The sequence below is a fragment of the Neurospora tetrasperma genome (assembly GCF_000213175.1).
Source record: "Neurospora tetrasperma FGSC 2508 unplaced genomic scaffold NEUTE1scaffold_2, whole genome shotgun sequence".
Taxonomy (NCBI): domain Eukaryota; kingdom Fungi; phylum Ascomycota; class Sordariomycetes; order Sordariales; family Sordariaceae; genus Neurospora; species Neurospora tetrasperma.
The window spans coordinates 2876668-2892465 of record NW_009799100.1 but is presented as its reverse complement, the minus strand read 5'-3'; the positions used below and the strand labels follow the sequence as shown (position 1 = coordinate 2892465).

At 51.2% G+C, this 15798-nt stretch overlaps 3 protein-coding genes across 3 annotated transcripts; all 3 read right to left on the bottom strand.

Annotated features, from left to right (window-relative positions):
• Positions 1-2827: 2827 nt before the first annotated feature.
• Positions 2828-3320, bottom strand: NEUTE1DRAFT_38605 (uncharacterized protein; the record flags this gene model as incomplete). The annotated part of the gene is made up of 2 exons (XM_009850459.1): positions 2828-2930; positions 3238-3320. The coding sequence occupies 2 exons, from the start codon at positions 3318-3320 to the stop codon at positions 2828-2830; spliced, it is 186 nt and encodes a 61-aa protein (XP_009848761.1).
• Positions 3321-3666: 346 nt separating this feature from the next.
• NEUTE1DRAFT_79192 (uncharacterized protein) lies at positions 3667-8210 on the bottom strand (the record flags this gene model as incomplete). The annotated part of the gene is made up of 3 exons (XM_009851215.1): positions 3667-4288; positions 4375-5809; positions 5957-8210. The coding sequence occupies 3 exons, from the start codon at positions 8208-8210 to the stop codon at positions 3667-3669; spliced, it is 4311 nt and encodes a 1436-aa protein (XP_009849517.1).
• A 1397-nt stretch (positions 8211-9607) lies between these two features.
• On the bottom strand, positions 9608-15343 carry NEUTE1DRAFT_121104 (uncharacterized protein; the record flags this gene model as incomplete). The annotated part of the gene is made up of 8 exons (XM_009851214.1): positions 9608-10618; positions 10731-11295; positions 11540-11553; positions 11668-11736; positions 11999-12690; positions 12755-13887; positions 13957-14780; positions 14850-15343. 8 exons carry the CDS (start codon positions 15341-15343, stop codon positions 9790-9792), a joined length of 4620 nt encoding a protein of 1539 aa, XP_009849516.1.
• Positions 15344-15798: the final 455 nt, after the last annotated feature.

Genomic DNA, 15798 nt, shown 5'->3' with positions numbered 1-15798 from the left:
TGCTTGATTGGAATAAGCTGGGCCAACCAACGGCAGGTGCTCATCATTTCCTTTCTCCTTCTTCTCTGCTATTCATTGGATGCTTCTACGAGTCATTTGCTTCCAAAGGCATCCGAACCGTCACCAACCTTATTGCTGTCGTTGTTTTTACGTGTCTGTTTCCTTCACCAGACCCCACTCCCACTAGTCTACTTTATGGAGGCATCAGCTTCGAGGAGCGCTGGGATCCATCTAGGGAGCGTTACACTGTAAATTACGGGCCGTTCTAGCCCTACGCAGCGGGGCTGCGCCTTCTCGACTCAATGCCGACGAGGGTGCGATTGAATTTTCACCATGCCAACACAACAAACAACCCGTGTTCCCATCACAGTTCCCCAATTTATCTTGTCTCTCGGCCAGGACAATCCTTGGTATCGGACTTTGATTTAACCATCAGGTATCTCTTGTAGCGTAGGAAAGAGGTCGCGATTACAAGGCATTACCATCGCGCATCGCCTCGGTGAAAGTGCTCTTGAGAACCGCCCAATCAGAGCCGTCAATTAGCCCTCATGTTTGTCGTCCGATGGTCCGTGACATTTGGGCCGTCCGAGAGCCATGCGCTAGTGGGGTGCTAGAGCCTAGGGCGGGCCTTGACTCACGAAAGCTTCAAAGTGCCGGCCATCACCTACTGCTGGCTGGCAATAGCTATGAACATATTTCACGAGGATGGCCAGGTCACCAGGAACAAACGTCCGAGGAATATGAGAATTGATTCTCGAGTACACTCGCCGCAACCATGGGGAAATCTACACTACAGCTCTCTTCCAATCTGACCCTCTTGGACGTCGATGCATCCGTTGCGCTCACAAGGCTCGGCAGCTTGACCACACCACTTCAAATTTGACAGCTCAAAGTACGTTACACAGATCTCATTCATCAACCCATGTCAGTTCATGGAGCCGATGACACCCTGACTTGCCCGAAACAGCACGCCGAACAGAATGCTTCGGCCCCCTGCTCGAAACAACCATTCAAACATGCAGGGCATAGCCAGCTGGAAACCAACAGGATAAAGGGGAAATTAAACACCTTACCTCAGTGTAATTTTGCTGCCTACGTTACATACGTAGGAGCTCCGGATACGGATTCTACTATAAACGAAACCGTACTCATTTTTCACCTACGGACAGCATTACAGCAAAAAAAAGACGAGCTCGAGATATGATCGGAATACAAGCTCACTGAAATATTGCAACACTCGCTTCACGCTACCGAGGAACGTTGCATACAAACCTCGATACGAAATGGGGCGGACATAAGGAACAAAGCCTTCTCTCCAAGACGAACCATGTCACCACGGTCCCCACAGACTTGGCGAATACGATGTACATATTGTACGATAAATGGATACACTGTGAGGCCACTACGCCAGTGTGGTGAAAAATTAGAAGATGGAGCACTGAAAACCATGTCACCGGGAGGTTGCAAAAATTTCATCGGTCACCCAGCAGAGAAAGAAGCAGATGCCCAGAGATCTCTGACAGTTTCTCCCTCAGCCTTTGTACCACTATCTGGCCATAGCCAACCCTGCCTACCACGTGCGATCGCGACGCCACTTTGAACTTTTCCGGAGTTGAAGCGAAAAGGTTTCCTATTTCGGAATCTCAAGCAGCCAAGACATGCCGAGAAGGGACAATGGTAAGGTGCCGGTTACAGTTGTTGTTTTGAGATCCCGGACGTTTGAAACGGGAGTAGTAGTCTCCCAGAATGGCTGTTGCGAGAAAGCACGACAAAACAATTTTGTATCGTCTTGCTTGGGTTGTTGTAGTAGTTGTTACAAGAAAGTAGGAATGGCAGATGTCTTCCCTCCCCTGAATGTTTCAACTTCACTACACGCAACGAAATTAGGTAAAAAAAACAAAAACAAAACATTAGGGAAACAAAAGGAACAAGGGAGGAAAATCAACATAATGGTGATAATGAAACCCGGGATATCCTTGGGAAAAAAGAAAATGAAAAAGATAGAAAAAAAAATGTTTGAGACTCGGATACCGGGAGTCGAACCCGGGGCTGTTGAGAGAACAGTCACTCCTGAGAAGTGAGAGTCAACGATGTTACCGCTACACCATACCCGATTGAACGGATAAGGTCCGATTGTTGTTGAAGGTGCACAAACAGCTAGTACTTATAAGCCCACTTATACCTAACCCTAAAGCCTGTCATCGATATGTACAGTTCAATGCTGAACCTAATTGTCCCAAATCTTACAAGGATAAACTGACTTGCTTCGTCTCGCTAGACACTAATGACAAAGGCATTGGTATAATTGAAAATAACATATTTGACATAGGGAACGGCGTATTCGCAGCAAGATCACGCCTTGATTATAGAACGAAACGAACTAGCTAGATATTAATACGTTTAGGTAAGTTGACCCGATGTCTCGAGTTAAACAAACAAACCTTTACTGGGCTGTCGTACAACGCTCGACGGCTTTTATCCATGTAACCTGCCACACCCGCTTCGATGTTGGGAGTCCTCCTCTCCAACTCCAAATTCTTTAATAAGAAAAGAACAAGACACACACACACACACACACACTAACACACACACACTAACACACACACACTAACACAAATACGCCGCTCTCTTTATAAAAAGATCCTGTCTCGTCAAATTCACTCTCCCGACCATATTCACCAGCACACAAGCAGTCAGATAACAACAGAGCTCTTATGATTTAACCTTGGCTGATATACTGCCCGTGTTCCAGTACGAATAACAGTAGTTGCCTCCTAAAGTAACTTCCTCGCATATACCAACTTGTCAGTATTGTGTCTGCAAATTTTTAATTGAGTTGCTCGGTATCTTCATCCTTCGATTCTTCCTCCCGGTTGCTAGATCGTCCTGACTGACTGACTGACTGACTGACTGACTGACTGACTGACATCCTCACTGACAACCAGGTTACCAGCTATCAGTTACCAGCTACCATCTACTAGCATAAGTTACTTGATCTAATATTTCCGCTCGTGGGCGTGCAACTGGTTTTCCAGCGTTGCTCACGGTTGATGGGTAGAGTGAAGGGAGTGGGTTGGTTCGTCAGGCTAACTAACGGTTTACTACCGTGACCCACGGTTAAATCTGCACACCAGAATCCATGCGCCCCATTGCACCTTCCAGGCGCCCAAGGTCAGCCAGGAGGAGAAACAAAAGCCTTTGGTTCAGAGACAACTTTCTCTGTCCCCGGTTACTCACCAGTCACCGTTGCGGTCGCAGTCATAGGTACTCAGACTCATGCACAGGCACAGGCACAAGTACACAAACCCCACGGTTCCCATGTCTTGTGTATGGTAGAAACTGGCAACCAGGCTTTGAGTTGGTTCGTTGTGCCTAGTGCCTGACACTCGCGTGACTGTTGGTCAGCCATCACCAAGGGAGATTGGTAGGTGGATGACCGTCGGCCCGAGTCCCCTCGCCGTCAATGCCCACCATGTTCCACGATGTTGGGCAGTTGGTGTTTCAAATATCATCTATGAAAGATATGAAATCTATAATATCATATACGAAAGGGTATCTCGATGCGTATGTATCCAAGAGAAGCAATCCAAAGACCAAAACTGTTCCCCACTTACACTCACTGCCTTCCACAATCCAGACATGCAGAGAGCGTTCAACCTTGAAAGCCTATTTCGAGATCTGAAGACTCTCCACCACTGCCGACCCATGCTGTCCCTCGCTGTCCATCGTCGAAGTCTCCTCAACCCTGTTCTTCTCATCATCCTCCTCTTCCTTCGATATCTCCTCAGGTTCAGGCCCATCGCCCTCATGCCCAACCCTAGCCATCCCCTTCAAGGCCTCTCTAACGGTTTGCTCCCGCTCCAGAGCCTGCCAAAGTTCCACATCCCACTCCTCTACGTTCCTACCCTCACCACCTGCTTCATCCCAAGCCCACATGGGCCCTGCTCCCCTCGCTCCTCCTCCCCTCCCGAGTGCAAGGAGTCCCTTCCATGTCTCCCACTGCATCCATTTCCTCCATCCCAGCCTCCATAGTCCGGATATAATCATATTCCGCTTGGTAGATTTGTAGCCGAGTTCGACAGCGGTGAGCAGGCCGACGGCCGCAAAGAGAGCAACCCACCAGGCTGGATCAGGGCCGAACGAGGAAAAGAATCCACCGCGGACTGCGTAAGGCCAGACACCCGGGGCGTAGGCGCTGGCGAGGAAGATCTGCCAGATCCACCAGCCTGCAAAGGTAATACCGAATGCGCCAAGGATTATGCCGGTCTTGTGGTGCGTGTCAATGATGCTGTTGTTGGTTAACAGGTAAGTGTCGTGCCTAAAAGAAAAAAAAAAGAAAAAAGAGTGAAAATGGGTGAGGGGACAAAAACGTACAGCAATTTCAAGTTGGTCCAGACAATTGCGACGGTAAAGACCAAATTGCCCACAGCAAACAGACCATTATCCTTCACCGCAATCCCACCGTAGAGACCCCAACACACCCACCAGACCACCACACCCTGTGCAACAGCCGCCATCATCCATCCCAGATACTTCCGCAGATTCAAGCCACCGTCCCTCTGGCCCCAGACATACAGTTCTGGCACGGCCATTAGCGTTTCTGCGCTCAGGTCCTGTTCCCACACTCCGGGGACGATCACGCACAAACTGGTGAAAAGCGTGTTCAGCACCGTCAAACTCCACGATTCGTAAAGACTGGTACCTGTATATCCAGTGTAGCGCTGATACAGCTCGGTAGGGAGATAGAAGAACATCTCCTTCCAGAACGTGGCAACAATGAACTTGGATGTGCGAGCGTAATTCCATCTCCCGTGTACTAACAGGAGGCGGGAGAGGAAGCGGAACTGTGACACGGCGTAATCAGCAACTCGCGCGGCTTGCAGACCTTCCCGGCCCGAGATGCCTACGCCGACGTGGGCAGCTGAGAGCATCGCCAGATCATTGGCACCATCGCCGATGGCGAGAGTAAGTGGTGGTGTTCGTTTAGGTGTGATCAGATAGGCGAGGAAGCCCTTCTTTTTGATGGTGCTCGGTTGATGGGAGTGGTTACGGATGGCGGTAACGAGCAAGGCTTTCTGGGCGGGGGAGGCACGACAGCAGATAACCGAGTCAATCGTCGGGATGAGGCTGTAAAAGAGTTCTTTGGCATTCCCGTGTGTTGCCGGTTCTTCCAAAGCCGCCAAAGTGTGACCGTCGATCACTACTACGGTGTGGTTGGGAATCGCAGTAGGCATGGTTTCGGCCCGGATGTTTAGCTCGTCGACAATGTCCATGATTTGACCTTCCAAGTTTCCTTTGGTGGCGTCGAGGATATATATGTCGGAAGTAGGACGACAAAGCCGAGCCGAGTGGGCGATGTTGATGGCCGTTTCACGCTTGTCGCCAGTGAGCATCCATATTTTGATGTTAGCTCGTCGGAGACGCTCAATTGTCTCTGGGACACCCTTCTGGAGTTTGTCTTCGATTGCCGTGGCACCGATGAGGTCCAGGGTCTGTTCGATCAATTCACCGGCCGCTTCGATGCGCTCTTGACGATCGACAAGACTCGTCTCTGCGTCGCGGTAAAGCTTCTTCCATGTGTTGTACTCAGACTCGGACAAGAACCGTTGAGCGAATAGAAGTGTTCGGAGGCCCTCGGTTGCAAAATCATCAATGTGCTTGAAGCATCGAGTGAAGATAGCACCCTCATCGCACACGGAAGGATTGTCAAGGAATGCAAACTTGTCTGACACTGACGCCGCAACAGCGTCCTCATAAGGCACATCATAGGATGCTGTGCGAACGGTAACCTGGGGCCTGAGGCGATTTTCTGGTGCAGTCAGGGACATTCTACCCACCTCAAACGACTTACTACGATTGGTGATTGGGCGCTTGCTAGGTCCAGCAACGCTGTTCTGTCTGGCAAGGTTGATGCTGCGGCGGATTGTAAGGCTGGGCCGGCCGCCAAAACTGTTACGTGGTTCTCGAGCCTCACTCCTGCGTTGCATTTCATGCTCAACCTCCAAGCTCTTGCGGACCTCGTTAGCCTTTTGTATTGCCAACTGTGCCATCCTCAGCCTTGGAAGAATGACGGAGTCGGCGCCCTTTGTTATCAGCCATATCCTTTCATCGGGACATCGCACGATAATGGACATGCGCTTTCGCTTGCTGCTGAACTCTATCACGTCGAGGATTTGGTAGGTGCGCTCCAATTCAGTGCCATCACCGCGCGATATACGGAGCGTGACGGACTGGGAGGACCGTTGAACCACGAGAAACCCAAGCTCTTGAGCGGCTTTGACAAGAGCAAGCTCATCGGGTGAAGCGGCCTGGAACTCAATCTCCCCGTCTCTGATTTCTGGCAAGCAGGTGTGGCAGAGGGCCATAGCAAGAAGATACTGAACTGCCCTCCTCGAGAACGGAGCCTTTGGGCGCAGCCTTATGTACTCAAGTAGATCCTCAGTCGTGACCTCTGGCTGGACATGGTCAGGCCGACCAGTCGACCGCCATTGTGAAGATGACCGGCGCGGGCTCGGTGAGCGGACTGACACAGCGGTTGTTGTCTTTGTCAATGCGTTGCCGTTTTCGCAGGTCGGTTCCAACATAACGTTGAGCTCTTTGCCCTTCGTTTTCGTTTGGGTGAGCCCTTGTTCTTCCTGCTCCTTCACAATATCCATCTCATGCAACCATGTCGTTCCGGCGATGCTCATCTTTCGGAACTTCATGACATTCTCAGTCAAAGTCCCTGTCTTGTCCGAAAAGACGTAACCGATCTGCCCTAAATTCTCGAGAATGGTGTTGGTGTTGCACTTGGCTGGCGTGTCAGATACTTTGTCGTACATCTCCAGGTCGGAATTGAGCATTAACATCTGCCCAATTTTGACAATCTCCAAGCTAACGTATAGCGCCAAAGGAATGATATTGTTGAACTGGATGAAAAATCCGATAATAATATCCTCAAAGTCGACTCCCAGGTGCTTCAAGTACCATGCCTTGCGCTCATACGCATTTTTCCAGATCAAATAGCCCATGGAGCAACCGACGGAAAGGGAGATGACCACAACAACAAGGCTGATGACAATCCTGTTGGCAATTTTCTCCATGGCCGGCTTCTTTGCTTTGGGGTGCCGGTTGGCGTTTCGTCGGAGTTTGCACTCTTCTCCTGTATTGATGACCATACCGATCGCGCATGTTGTGTTGCGTAGCGTGCAGCCTCTGTACACCACTTCATTCAAAGTCAAAGGCAACGTTTCACCGTCCACGGTTACTCTTCCGTCAAATCGATAGAGATCCGGATTGGGATCCTCCACCACGAACTCGGCCCGACAATTGGCAATACCTTGTATAGTGTTGCAACGCTGCAGCGCCTTGGATACCTGCTTGTTCTTCAGATTCGTCTCTCCGTCCAGGGCCATTGTCTCGATGTAGGCCATGGAATTCTCGCCGTCGGCGTACAGCAGCACGATATCTGCGGGAACATCCTCGTCGCGGGAGAGCTTGATGACATCGCCGACTTTCAAATCCTTCCATTGCGTGGCATGCCATTGATAATCCGAGTCGGGGATAACCTCTTCAACCGCCACTGTTTGAGTATCCTTTGTTCTTCGTAATCCAAACCCAGTCCGCCAGTCCTGTCGGCTGTCAACGTGGCCTGTGGGCCGGAGGACGGTCGCGCTTCTTGCATTTTCCACCTTGTCGAGTCGATGGCGTTTCCAGTCATCGTATCCCTCCTTGACAACAGTAAGAAATACAAAGAACAATAGGGGAATGATGGTTGTGAAGTTTCCGGTTGTACTGACGCCCGGAATGGTTTGAGGAATACCGACGCAAAGGAAGTAGAAGTTGGCCAGGCGCGAGAACTGGAAGAATAACTGCTTCGGGAGGAAATCGTAGACGGTGTAGCGGGATGTCCGAATCGTGTTTGGAATATATGCGCTCCCTCGCCGTTCGTCGATCAGGGGTTTGTCATGATGGGGTCGTAATGGGATATGTCGGCCGTCTTTTGAAGGCGGCAGTTCCTTTTCTTGAAATATGAGCTCGAGGACGTATCTCCGATACAGCTGTTGTGTTGATGCCTTGATAGTCCTGGTCACCGTTGTCGCCGATGTCCCAGTCTTGCGCAAAGGGGCCAAGATGCCGGTTTTACTGAAGATGCTGAGGCCCTTTTCGAACGAAGCATTATCGACACTGGCGCCCCCCTCGTCGGCCGTGCTCCTGGTAAAGCTCCTCATGCTGTTGCTTGTCCAAGGGTTCTGAGGCTCATGGCGTCGCTTGTCAAGATTTGGAAATGGTGGTGATTAGGTTGCGCCAGCGCAATTGTTGTTGATATCTCTACGCAGTAAGTGTAGAAGTTACGGTCAGGTCATCGACTCGAAGGATTGGCGGGCCGATCAGGTCATCACAGGGGCTTAGCTACGGTATATCATGGGCGGTTTGCCTGCTGTCATTGATTGTTGCGGCGATGGTGGTCAGCTTCCCAGCTTAGGTCTTCTGTGGAGCTGCGCGGGCCCTGGGAAGAACCCGAGAAAATCTCTAGAAAGCGGCGGCCCCAGACTGGACCGAGTGCATCAAAAGCAAAGCGGAAGCGAATTCGGATTGAAACGAGCGACGATGTCGGCAAGAAGCGACTGGAGCGACAAGTAGGTGTAGTCGCGACCGAAGGAGGGAAGTATAGTAGTGTACTGTGTGGTGTCCAGGGCAGTGTTTTGGCCGGAACAGACGGAAATTGAAATTAATGACGAAAGTCAGGACCAGAAGGTGGGATGAAGATGACAGACAGCCCAGGTAAAAAGAGGGAAGGTCGCCAAGATGGACATTGAATCCTGTTTCGGATCCTTGTCCCTTTCGTGCATACATACGCAGTGGTAGGTACCTCTAGGTCTCCAGCGCCACGCGCCCCTTCCGTGGTGGATACGGGAAATCTGCGCCGCGTACGGTGGCCCAAGTTGGGTTTATGCTCAATTGAAAATTGGTCCGAGCTTCCATCTGGCCTCAGCTGCGAGCCTTTTTATATTAACGCCTCCATCCACCTCCCGTCTTTATACCCTCGTTGGTTTTCTATCTTTTTGCTCAAATTTTTTTTTTTTTGCTCTTTTCTTTCTTCTTTCTCTCTACCTCCTCACCTTCCCCCCCCCCCCCCCTACTTCCTCCTCCTTCTCCTTCTTTTTCTCTCTTTTTCTCTCTTTTTCTCTCTTTCTTTCTCTTTCTCTCTCTTTCTCTCTCTTTTTTTCTTTGGTTGTTGGGAGAGGCAGAAGGATCCATTTACATTATTACCTCCCCCAACTCCAAACTTCTTGCCAAAATTTGGAGAAGGTCCAGGGTCCATTTGCACTACTACCCAAGACCTTGGTCAAACCTCCCGCGAAGTCAACTCCCACTAATTCTTATTAATTCCCATCGACTCCCATTAATTCTTATTAATTCCTATTAATTCCTATTAATTTTCGGTGCTTCATTGCTTCATTGCTTCATTGCTTTATCGCTTCATTGCTTCATTGCTTTATCGCTTCATTGCTTCATTGGAGTTAGAGTTGGGGCTGGATATCGGGGTCGCATTAGTATTGGCATTTGAATGATACCCTTCGGTGCGAGTCTAGCGGCTGCCACTGTCAGGGACTTTTTTTTAACGAAACTTTTTCAATTGAGCATAGACCTGACTTGGGCCACCGTAGCCGCGGGAGCAGTGAGTGAGGGGACCCACAAGCTCGGAACCCCCGCATTTCGGAGTTTGTCATTGGTTTCCGGTCCCCGACTTCGACTTGCCCCGGTCCGTCTCTTCTTGGTCAAACTCCCGTCTCCCGTCTTCACCGTTTACCGACTTCTCCTCCTCCCCCGCTCATCCTCTCTTTCGACAACGGCCTCATCTCTCTCCCACAAAAGATATGCCGCTGCCGAAACCGGCCCACCAAGCACGAACCAGCCCAACGCCTTGCCGAATCGCTTAAAACCGCCGACTCCAGCAGTCCAATATTGGTATGCAGCCCAGGTGAGCAGCGCAAAGTTACCGCTGTACACATCCCACTGAAGAAAGTGCTTCGCCAACGGCGCCAAATATGTAATCCGGATCGGGCTCGCCGTATCGGTAGACGGTGGATTCCATAGGGCCCTAGGGAGAGCCGAACCAATGCTCACCTCCCTCAACATCGTCGAGAGCCACGGATACGAGGCAGCCAAGCTTTCTGGCAAAGCAGTGGGCGGGATCAGCGCAATGGCAAGGAAGGCCAGTTGAGCCACTATGCACAGGCTCATGGTGAATCGATACACCGGGCTTGCGCCGGCCGCTTTCCCCCCATTCGTGACTCTGCTGCTGTTTCTCCCCTCTGCTCCAGCATCAGAAGAGCCACACAAGCTCTTGAGGAAGAAAATCAGGTTAGCCTGCAGAATGGGAAACACCTGCCAGGTAGCTATCCAATTCTGGTGCTCAGCTTGCGGCATGCTTGGTAATCCCATCATGAACGCCGGAACAATGAAGGCCATTGTGACGCACACTGGCAGCATGGCCATCTCCCATCCGTCGACGACCAGCGCGTCCACGTCGCTGCCACTTGCTACGGGCGATGTAACCAAGTAGACGATGAAGTAAATCGGGCCCGCGATGGTGTATGACAATAATTGCATGCCCATACCCCAGAACCCAGTCCTGTAAAACCGTCAGCCATCACTACCCGTTCTTCCCCCTTTGAACACAAGTCATCCACAACTCCTCTATCACGAGCAGTCACCAAACCAGCAAAGGTAAAAAATCAACTCACCAACCAACTACCCTCCCCTGATTGCCCCTCCTCGCCCCCTCTACACTCACCAACGCCCAAGCACCCGCAAACTGCACCATAGCCATCCAAAGCGGCACATCCACGTCCCACGTCCTTCCCCGCTGCGTCCCCTCCCTTCCCTTTACCAAGCCCACCAGCCACGGCCCTTCCCACGTCTCCTCCCACGATGTTCCCTCCACCGGGCCCCCAGCATCCAACCAAGCAGCAAAAAACGTCACCAGCGTAACCAAAATTTGATCCACCGCCTTCACCCCCGTAAATTCTTCCTTTGGCTCGTACCCCACGATGACCGAAGGGTCGGTTTTGATCCGTGTGAGCGCGGCAAAGAAGCCATTGGTGAAACCGGTGATCATGCCGCCGTAGGCGCCCGTCGAAAGGAAGAAGAGGAGAAGGCAGATGGCGAGGGCTTTGCCGGCGAGGCCCAGGACCCCCGAGGAGCGCCGCATTTGGAGTTGGGCTATTAATGACGTGCGGCGGGGGCGAGTGTCGGGACTGGGAGTTCCTCTTCCGTGGGCGCTGGCCCAGGTGCTTGGGGCTAGACCGGCTGAGGGGGGAGGGGAGGGGGAGGGGGAGGGAGGTTTATTTTTTTTAGTTCCCATTTTTATATGATTTGAAATAGAAGGAGAAAATGATGGGAAAAAGAGAGAAAAGAGTTGAGGAGAGAAGTCCAAGTATAGTGCTGTAGGATAGGTATTTAGAGCCCAACGTCAGTCCAATCTTTAAACTAGCTTGGCATGGTGTTGGTCGGAGACCCACTTTGTTTGGGGCCCTTGTTCCTCAGATGGGACCGACCACGTCTTGACTAACCATCGTCAAGTTTAAAGTCCACTACTCGTAAGATGTTTAGCTCGAGACCTCGAGTCAACTTCCCTAGGCGTTTTCAAGCTGTGAATATGCTTTTGTCAAAATCAAGTACACCATATGGGAGCTTGTATCAAAGCCAAAGAGCCCAAGGGATTGCCATGTCTCTAACTGTGGGGTTGAACTGCACAGGCATTGTGTAAGGCTCATCATTGGAGTCTAACGAAATTATCCAGGTCAACAAAACATCGCAGCTTGAAGCACATTGAAACATTTCATGTTGTTAATCGCTACTTGGTACTTGGGCTAATTAATCGCTGTTCCCAAACACCCCTTGATTAGTATTTCGCTGATCCGGCGAAAGATATCCGAAAACAAATGCAAAGAGTTATGCAACACGACCCAAATACCGCCAAAGTGCGCCACCCCATCATTACCATGATTACTTTGTCTTCTTCGGGAGACCCTTACCCTCATTCTTCGATTCGTCGTTTGCCTCAGCACTCAGAACAATCTTCTTGCCCTCCGGATCCAGCGTAAACTTCCTCGTCACCACCACCTCATGTCTCTCCATGAACCTTCCCCCCATGTACTCTGGGTCCTCTCTGTTCATAAACCTCTTCAACAAGTCCATTGTATTATGCGAGAACGGTTCACCCTCCAGTTTGTGAACGATCCTGAATACAGAATTGTCTGATTCCTCCTTTGCACCTCTGTTCTTTAGGTGCGCAATGACACTAACAATTTTCTGAATTCTCTTGACGAACGGCAATAGTTGGGGATGCATATCCGGTGGGAACGGGGGCGGAGCCTCGGAGCCGGGGGGTATAGGCTGCTCGGTAGCAAGGGTCTCGGCTTCGGCGTTGTACAACCGGACTGTGTGCACAAGTGCCTCCACGCAGATGTGGAGGGGAGTTAGGTCGAGACAGCCGCGGAGGATGCCCTGGTTGGGATCTGCTCCGTTGTTGAGTAAAATGTGCGTTGTGTCCCAGTGTCCGTTCATGATCGCATCAGTCAGAAGACTGGACGACGGCTTTACGAGCATGTAACCCCTTTGGACTTGGAGATGGGTATGTCTTGCAAGGGGGTGACGTTTGAGAATTGCTTTTACGACACCGGTGTGTCCCTCGTGACAGGCCTAAGTTGTGCAGGAGGTTAGTAATCGGGACTGCGAAGACTACCTACAAATATACGCAACTTACCGCTTCAAGAGCAGAGAATCCAGAGAGATGTGGCGTGTAACGGTTCCGAGCCCCCCTTTTGGGAAGAGATGGGTCCAATGAGTGCTGATTGCTGGTATCACTATCGGTAAACCCTAAAGGTGCACCCTGGAGCTTCATGAGCTCACGGACGACGAATTGGGAGAGCTTGGCTCCGGGAGGCGGGCGAAGAAAGTCTTCTTGAACTGCCAAGTGATCTTGCAATACTCTGGTGGTGTCTGAAGGACTCCGGAATGACTCGTGTGGATCAGCCGCTGTACAGTCCATCAGAGCTTCGACCAGCTTCCTGTAACCGCCCGCTGCGGCCTCCGCCAAGGGCGTTAAAAGACACCCATTGACAGCGTTCGCGGAACAACCTCTGGTGATAAGCAGGCCTGCGGATCCCCAGTCGCCGTTGCTACAAGCCAGATGAAGTAGCGTCGGTTTGGTGCTGAGACAGTGAAGTCTCCCAGTGACGTCGATATCGTTGTCAGCGAGCAATTGAGAGACCAAAGGCAACGCTGATTCTTTACTATGCGTCAAGGCCAAGGCCAGCATCGCTTCTCGAGTGAAGACGCCGCTGAGTGTCCTAACCACGCTTGGGAAATAGTCCCGCAGTTGAAGTTCCATATTCCTTCCTCCAAGGTAAAACAGACACGACATGTTCTCCGGGTGGCCTGTCTTGATGAGCTGCTTAACAATCGAGCAGAGTCTGGAATCATCAAAGGCATAGCCAACGTTGGAACCAAAGGTACCTAGGAGTAAGCACAATTGTCTGTGTCCTGGCTTCTTGGAATCCCCATTCTTATCGAGACGAAGGGCAACCTCGGCTGCGTATTGCCAACACCCACGCGCTATGTTTGCTTCAGTACTGTTTTCGAGAATTGTCGACACGGCCAAGTAGTCTGAAGGGTTGTTACGATCGAGAACTCGCTTCAACAAACCGATCAAGTGAGTTCGTTCATACTGATGGGGAGATCGAGGTGATAATCTTCCTACACGTGTACCGTAGCGTAGTAGCAAGATGATTATTTGCTCGATTTCTGGCACCGCAATCATGCCACTGATCATCTCCAGGGCCGTGATTTGACCAATTCGACTGGGAAGGTTTGGGTCCGCCCCGGCTTCCAAGAGCGCTGTGAACCAAGTTAATACATGCCCATCAGAAAGCGGAGCACTGAGATGTAATGGTGATGTAAACCTACTTTCAACGGCAGCAAGTCCACCGTGTAGAGCAGCCTTGCACAACGGTGTCATTCCAAACGCATCTGGCTTGTCAACAACAGCGCCTCCCTCCGAGATAAGTATTCGGACCTCAGCCACGAGCCCTCGTTCGGCTGCTCTTGCCAAAGCGGTGTCACCAGCTCGACTGACGGGTTCGTTAACCTTGCCATTGTGCTGGATGAATATTCTGATAAAGTTCTGCCGTTCGATTTCCCAGCGCGCCTTGCCGCCTGGACGCCACACAACGCCGGCCTGCTTAGCTCGTCTATACGTGGCTCCCAGGGCAGTGTACACGTATGAGGCGTTTGTTTGCCGGTGTTCGGGCAACACGTCTTCTTGGAGAAGTTGTTGACGTTCCTGCTCTGTCGGATCCCGACGTTGAAGGTTTGCTCCGAATTGCACAAATTCACTAGCTACCGTAAAATTTCCCAATGCGCATGCCATTAAAAGGGGCGACATGGCCATACTACCCCATGGAGTATCTAGCGGAACCCCGAGGTCCATCAGGTAGAGACAGATTTCGCGAACATATTCACGACGCGGACACAGCGCGAGGTAGTGCATCGCAGAGTTGAGACGAGCATCGGTTGCATTGGGGGCCGGCGGACGACCTACATCTACCCTCTGCCCGGGGGTCAACAAAGGACCATGATTCAGCTCACGGTATCGTTTCGCGAGACGCTGTACGACCTTTAGACAACCGTTCGCAGCGGCACTTTGGAGTGCAGTGATATGGGGGCCACCTTGACACACCACCAAGGGCGCACCCCGGTCGATAAGGAGCAGCGCGATCTCTTCATTCTTACTGCTGTGAAGCATTGTTCAGAACCAGCAAATTGGGGAGCATGCCAAACGGTAAGGGCTCGAGACTTACCTGCATATTGCGTAGTGAAGAGGATACCAAGTCGGGACATTGGGAAAATCGTGGCCCTCGAAGCCCTCGAAGATACTTTGCAAGTCAATGCACTTGCAGAGCCGGTACGACGATATGTCTTGGCGTGCTCCAACATTCAAGAGATAGGTGACAACATCAAGATGACCATGATACGATGCGCGAGCAAGCGGAGTAGCCATTAGCGGCCAGCGGCGGTCTGGCGGCACAAGCGGACGAAGGATGGGTATGCTGACGAGTTCGGACTTTTCATTCTCATTGAGGGATCGCGATAGCGCGGTTTTCATGACCAAGCAGCTGCCATTATCGGCGGCCCAACGCACAGCCTCTTGCTTGCCTCTGACATTGTATAATTTGTCAGTCAAGACAGCGTGACAAGATCTGGAGACACGGATCAGAGAGGCCAAGTCTCTGCGATCGAGACGTTCTCCAATGTCCAGGAGAAGTTCGGCCGGCAAGGTGTTGAGCGCGGTCATGTTGTTGACCACGGGGGCGGCGACCAAAGTATAAGTGAGCAGCGAAGAAAACCGTTTGAATGAATAAATAGTCTTAATAGGTTATGTATCCAAGCGCCCACTGGCGTTCAGCAAACTCAGTTCGTTAGTGGAAGCAGGAAGTCGAAGGTAGAGCCACTTGGTCCAATATTGTGTTGCTTGTTGTACCCCAGAATCCAGGCGTCAAGACTGGATTGGAGAGTAAAACAGCCGAACACAAAGAATAGACTCGGGCAGTCGGACATTAGATGACGAGGAAGGACGGGGAATGTCTAGGTATGTCGACGAAGATGATGATGGGAAGTACAGTTGTTTTGGGTTGTAAGAGTGAACCCGTCTGGGTGCGACTGGTGTCTCCAGATATGCTTGCTACCCCTAACCCTTATGTCTGTGTCATCCAAGTATCACACATGGAGTGCCTTACGTAATCAAGAGCT